The sequence below is a fragment of the Charadrius vociferus genome, unplaced genomic scaffold, assembly GCF_000708025.1.
Source record: "Charadrius vociferus isolate BGI_N301 unplaced genomic scaffold, ASM70802v2 scaffold656, whole genome shotgun sequence".
Taxonomy (NCBI): domain Eukaryota; kingdom Metazoa; phylum Chordata; class Aves; order Charadriiformes; family Charadriidae; genus Charadrius; species Charadrius vociferus.
In genome coordinates this window covers 15664-22031 of record NW_009648781.1, presented here as the reverse complement: position 1 = coordinate 22031, position 6368 = coordinate 15664, and the positions used below count along the sequence as shown (strand labels likewise).

At 59.6% G+C, this 6368-nt stretch overlaps 2 protein-coding genes across 2 annotated transcripts in view; both read right to left on the bottom strand.

The window, feature by feature from the left end:
* The window catches only part of LOC104288028 (myelin-oligodendrocyte glycoprotein-like), a gene marked incomplete at its 3' end in the record, with an annotated part of 9468 nt that extends 6716 nt beyond the window's left edge, over nucleotides 1–2752 (bottom strand). The window contains exon 1 of the mRNA XM_009886765.1: nucleotides 2717–2752. Coding sequence (XP_009885067.1) covers nucleotides 2717–2752 — 36 coding nt within the window. The remainder of the gene's footprint in view (nucleotides 1–2716) is intronic.
* A 49-nt stretch (nucleotides 2753–2801) lies between these two features.
* LOC104288027 (zinc finger protein 501-like) overlaps nucleotides 2802–6368 on the bottom strand; it is a 10221-nt gene continuing 6654 nt past the window's right edge. Inside the window, exons 4-5 of the mRNA XM_009886764.1 lie at nucleotides 4383–4506; nucleotides 2802–4078 (exon numbers count right to left, since the gene is read on the bottom strand). Of these exons, the coding sequence (XP_009885066.1) occupies nucleotides 2802–4078; nucleotides 4383–4506 (1401 nt within the window). The remainder of the gene's footprint in view (nucleotides 4079–4382; nucleotides 4507–6368) is intronic.

Sequence of the window (6368 nt, the reverse complement as noted above, 5' to 3'; positions counted from 1 at the left end):
CATTATTTTTTTTTTTCCTCATTATTTTGGATTTAAAAAGCGCCACAGCTGGAGCGGGGAGGGGAGGGGGGAAGAGAGCCCACATCTGGAGGAGCAGCTCTGCCCCCGCTTCTGGGCTTCCCCAGCGCCAGATGTGGTTGGTTCCAGGTGGACCCAGATGTGCTGGTTCTGGGGGACAACCTGGACCCAGATGTGCTGGTTCCAATGGAGAACCTGGACCAGCCCCACTGCCAGGGTCCTCCAGCCCCACCACCAGGGTCTTCCAGCTCGATCAGGTTCTCCAGCCCCACCACCAGGCTCTCCAGCCCCACCACCAGGTCTCTCCAGCCCCACTACCAGAGTCCTCCAGCCCTATGGCAAGGGTCCTCCAGCCCCACCAGGCTCTCCAGCCCCACCACCAGGTCTCTCCAGCCCCACTACCAGAGTCCTCCAGCCCTATGGCAAGGGTCCTCCAGCCCCACCAGGCTCTCCAGCCCCACCACCAGGTCTCTCCAGCCCCACTACCAGAGTCCTCCAGCCCTATGGCAAGGGTCCTCCAGCCCCACCAGGCTCTCCAGCCCCACCACCAGGTCTCTCCAGCCCCACTACCAGAGTCCTCCAGCCCTATGGCAAGGGTCCTCCAGCCCCACCAGGCTCTCCAGCCCCACCACCAGGTCTCTCCAGCCCCACTACCAGAGTCCTCCAGCCCTATGGCAAGGGTCCTCCAGCCCCACCAGGCTCTCCAGCCCCACCACCAGGTCTCTCCAGCCCCACTACCAGAGTCCTCCAGCCCTATGGCAAGGGTCCTCCAGCCCCACCAGGCTCTCCAGCCCCACCACCAGGTCTCTCCAGCCCCACTACCAGAGTCCTCCAGCCCTATGGCAAGGGTCCTCCAGCCCCACCAGGCTCTCCAGCCCCACCACCAGGTCTCTCCAGCCCCACTACCAGAGTCCTCCAGCCCTATGGCAAGGGTCCTCCAGCCCCACCAGGCTCTCCAGCCCCACCACCAGGTCTCTCCAGCCCCACTACCAGAGTCCTCCAGCCCTATGGCAAGGGTCCTCCAGCCCCACCAGGCTCTCCAGCCCCACCACCAGGTCTCTCCAGCCCCACTACCAGAGTCCTCCAGCCCTATGGCAAGGGTCCTCCAGCCCCACCAGGCTCTCCAGCCCCACCACCAGGTCTCTCCAGCCCCACTACCAGAGTCCTCCAGCCCTATTGCAAGGGTCCTCCAGCCCCACCAGGCTCTCCAGCCCCACCACCAGGTCTCTCCAGCCCCACCACCAGGGTCTTCCAGCTTGATCAGGTTCTCCAGCCCCACCACCAGGTTTTTCTCCTGCCCTACCACAGGGTTCTCCACCCACACCACCAGGTTCTCCAGCCCCACGAGCACTACAGCTGCTCAGGGACCAACCAGAGATTTTGGGGTGGGGGGTGGAGGACCCATAGTTGTCCCCTCCAACCGTGAGCAGCCAAATCCTGATCCCACAACTCCCAGAAACCCCCGTCCCACTCTATCACACCTTGTTTTAATGGGGTACCCGCAAAAAGAAGCCACCACGGCCCGGCCAAAATTTGTCCTGGTGTATTTTTGAAGGCAGCAACGTAAAAATCCAGACGAGAAGAGTACGGGCGGCTGGAGGGGGGGTGGAAATTGGGGAAGAAAACGTGCATTTGGGCAACAGTGTATCCGATAAAAACGGGCAACGGGAAGGGAGCGAACCTCGGGGGGGAGACGGAGACCCGACGGTTTGAGGATGGACCTTCTCTTCAAACACTTCAAGGTTTATGAAGGTGGAAAGCCAAAAAAAAAAGGGCTTTTTAGTCTCTAAAGGAGGAGCTGGATGTTCTCCTCCAGCGGGTTCCTGGGGCAGGAGCCAAACCTGGTGGTCCCCAAACCCCGTAGCCCTCTGTCCCCTCCCTGTGGCCACCCTGAGGTTGGGGACCGACGTGCCACCACTGTCGCCGTGCCACCACCCCACCGGGGCTGCGCGCCCGAGTCCTGAGAACGTCCTTCTGCCGTGACGGGTGGTTCGGAGGAGGGGTGGGCGGGACGCTGAGATGCGTTTCTGGGATGGAAGGATCCATCTGTCCGTCCGTCCGTCAATCCATCCATTCATCAGCCTAGCCATCCATCTGTCCATCGATTCATCTGTCCATCCGTCCATCCGTCCATTAATCTACCCAGCCATCTGTCCATCCATCCGTCCGTCCAACTGTCCACCAATCTACCCACCTATCTGTCCATCCATCCGTCCATCCATCCATCAGTCTCTCCATCCATCCATCTGCCCATCCATCTGTCCATCAGTCCATCCATTGTCCGTTCATCTGTCCATCCATCCATCTATCCACCCATCCATCCGTCCACCCACCCATCCCATCCATCCGTCTGTCTGTCCACCCATCCGTCCACCCATCCATCTGTCCATCCATCCAGCCATTCATCCATCCAACTGTCCACCAATCTACCCACCTGTCCATCCATCCATCTCTCCATCCATCCATCCTTCAATCTATCCATCCATCCGTCTGTCCACCCATCCATCCATCTGTCCGTTTGTCCACCCATCCGTCCACCTATCCATCTGTCCATCCAGCCATCCATCCGTCTGTCCAACTGTCCACCAGTCTACCCACCTGTCCATCCATCCATCCATCCATCTCTCCATCCATCCATCCTTCAATCTATCCACCCATCCACCCGTCCGTCTGCCTGTCCACCCATCTGTCCACCCACCCATCGATCTATCCACCCGTCCATCCGTCCGTCCATGGCCGAGGTGGGCGCCCAAAGGCACCTTGAGGGCCTCGAGCCAAAGCCGTCACTGATGGGGTCCCACCAGCAGCTCCTTGCGGAGGTGCGTCCGCAGGTGCTTCATGAGGGAGGAGCTGGACATGAAGCACTTGGTGCATTTGGTGCATTTATAGGGTTTCTCCCCGGTGTGGATCCTCTGGTGGATGATGAGGGTGGAACTGGCCCGGAAGCTCTTCTCGCAGTAAGAGCAGCTGTAGGGTTTCTCCCCGGTGTGGATACGTTGGTGCCGACGCAACGTGGTGTTCTCCCGAAAAGCTTTCCCGCAGTCGTAGCAGACGTAGGGCCTGGGTCCTACGTGGCTCTTCTGGTGGAGGAGGAGAGCCGAGTGGACGGTGAAGCCCATCCCGCAGTCGGCGCACTGATAGGGCTTCTCCACCAAGTGTTTTTTCCGGTGGCGCTTGAAAGACGAACTTTCGAAGAAGGCTTCTCCGCAGTCGGCGCAGGGGTAGGGGGGTTGGCCCCGGTGGGTCCTGAGGTGGGCGACGAAGAGGGAGTTCTTGTTGAAGGTTTCCCTGCACTCGGGACACTTGTAGGTGCCCTCCTCCATGTGGCTCTTGCGATGTTTGCTGAGGGATTTGTTGGCCATGAAGGTCTTCCCGCAGTCGGGGCACTGGTAGGGTCTCTCCCCCGTGTGGATGCGGCGGTGGATGATGAGGGCGGATTTGGAGGTGAGTTTTTTCCCGCAATCCGGACAGGCGAAGGCGGCGCCTTCCGTGTGGCTCTTGCGATGTTTGCTGAGGGATTTGTTGGCCATGAAGGTCTTCCCGCAGTCGGGGCACTGGTAGGGTCTCTCCCCCGTGTGGATCCGTCGGTGGATGACGAGCGCAGAGTTGGAAGTGAGGTTTTTCCCGCAGTCGGAGCACCGGAACGGTCCGTTCTCCATGTGGAGCTTACGGTGTTTCTTGAGGGACTTGGTGGAAGCGAAGCGTTTCTCGCAACTGGGGCACTTGTAGGGTTTCTCCTGGCAGTGGGTCTTCTGGTGGGCCTTAAGGGCGGAGCTACAGGTGAAATTTCTCCTGCAGTTGGAGCAGGTGAAGGGTTTCTCCCCGAGGTGGACCCTCTGGTGGCGGTTGAGGGACGAACCGCGGCTGAAGCTCTTCCCGCACTTGCCGCAGGCGTGTTTTTTTCTCCTGTCGTGACTGGAAGAAGCCAATCTCCTCCCGGAGTGGTTCTTGGGGTGCTCGGAACCGGGGGAGATGCCACCTTTGGGTTTCCTGGCTGAGCCGCCCTCTTCCTCCTGGGAACTGGTGTCCTCCGTCTCGCTCGTCCACCCGTCGTCGTCGTCTGCTGGGAAAAGCGGAGTGAAAAAGAAGAACCCACCTCCACCCTGGACGTGCCGAGAAGGAGCTTGAGAAGGGTTGGAGAGAAGCACCTCCCCAAAAAAAGTAGCGGGTTCCATCCCTCAATCCTTCTCCAGAAGAAGCAGCGTCCTCCTGCCAGGAGGAGCGTTTGGCACCTCTGGCTCCTGACGCCAACCCGGGTTCCTCACGCCCATCCCAGTTACACCAGTTTGCAGGACGGTGGTGCTCGCTGGAGGCAACGGCGTCACCTGGCGCCTCCGTTTTGGGGTGGGAAACACTTCCCTTACCTGAGGGTGAAGAGTTGGAGCCGGAGGAGCTCCCGGCGTCTCGGCAGCTTCTCCACCGTCTCCTTTTCCTCGTCCACAACCTCAAGAGGGGCCGCGCCAGTTGTTCCTCCTCTTCCTCTTCCTCCTCCGAGCTGCGGATGTCGGGGATCCAAACCTCCTCCCCTCTCTCCAGCCGCGCCGCCGGGTCGGGGTTGTACGTGGAGAAACCTGCTCGGGGAGACGGCGGTGGTGGATTACCGGTGTAGACGGCAACCATCTGAGATACCTCCTCACCGGAGGGAGAGGTGGGACCTCAAACCACATCCCGCTTCGAAACGAGGAAGAAAATCCAAGCGCTGAGAGGCCTCCGGGGAGGGGAGGCCCGGCAGGGTTTGCTGAGGGGATCTACAAGAGCTTTGCAGTGGTGGAGAAGACATCCCAAGGAAGAAGAAGGTTGGAGAAGGTCAGACTCAGCCCCAAGACCACGGTTGAAGAAGACAGAAAAGCCCAACGAGATGAAGAGGCGGTTGAGCAAAGGCCGAAGGCATCCGTCTGGAAAGACTCGGGGGAACGTCGATCAGGAGGAGGAGGAAGAGGAGGAGGAGGAGGAAGGGTGGAAAAACGCGGGAGGAGAACCAGGTCTGGACATGTCCCCGCTCCCTGGTTTCACTTGGAGAAACACCTTCGTTAGGGGGGACAACCCCCCGCTCCCAAATTAAGGGCTTTTGCCTCCCGGGAAATGGGACACGGGAGGGGATGGTGGAACATCTACTCCAAGGGCGGAGGTTGGAGAAGGAAGAGACCACGTTGGAGGTCCTTCGCGCCCTTCGAGGCTGAATCATTGCCGTTAATTAGTCATAGGATGGTCTGGGTTGGACGGGACCATTAAGATCGTTAAGTCCAACCATAATTAGCTGTCAGCTGGAGCATCTCGGTGCGCCCGAGGATGTCTTCTGGTGGACAACATCTAAGCAACCCAACGGTAACATGATGGGTCAAGAGCTGGTGCTGCCCGACCTCAAAATTAAGGCCAAAAAAACCAAAGAAGGACCCTAAAAAATTGGCAGGAAACCCGCGGTAGGGGGCGATCCAGTTGATGTTGATGCCTCTGGTGACCAAGTGACCCCAAAAGTCCACGTCCTCCCCCACCCAACCGCCCCAAAACCTCAACTCGAGTCATCTGCCCACCTCGCCCACCCTACCGCCTGTCTCCTGCCGGGGGGGGCAGTTCTCCAGCCCCAAAGTGTCCCTTTTTGGGTGGCCAGGAGCTGTCAGGAGAGGGCACTGCGAGGCCACAGGAGCCACCAGGCCCCAGCTCCCAGGCGGGACATCCCTCCAGAAGATCCCCTCAAGTATTTTAACTCATTTCTGGCCATTTTAACTCATTTCTGGTGGGTTTCGCTCCTCCTGGAGGTGGGAGAACATCCACCATTTGAGCCTGGAGCACCTCAACAGGCGTCTGAGGGACTTGGGTGTCGAGAAGCCCATCCGTCTCCTGGTGAGGATGGAGACAGGGCTCGGGTGGTTCAACCACGTTCTCGGCTAAGTTCCTTGGACATTATTAATTAAAATAAAAGCTAATTAGGAAGCGCTCTGCGTGGAGCAAAGCCCCACGAGATGCCTCCTGGAGCAGAAGAAGGGGAACCCACCGAGGTTTAGGGTTGGTCCCACCGTCCCCACCACCGCGGGCATCTCCTCCACCTTTCCTGGTGGTCTTGGGGGGAAAACCCCGATTTCTCCCCTAAAATTGAGGCGGGAAAAGCGACGGCGGACGTCGGGAGCGGGAGGAGACCCAGAAGCCCACCACGCTCCGCCGCCAGGATCCGCCACCCATGAAAAACGGGGAGAAAAAGGAGTATTTCTTCCAAAAGGAGCTTTGGTGGTGGAAACCAGGAAGGGTGGGAAGGTGGTGGGGCTGGACGGGTCCTTCCACCCCCCACCGGACCGGGAAAAGCCACCGGGAGGCCCCGGGGTGGGGGTTGGGGGGTCCCTACCTGGGAGGGCGGG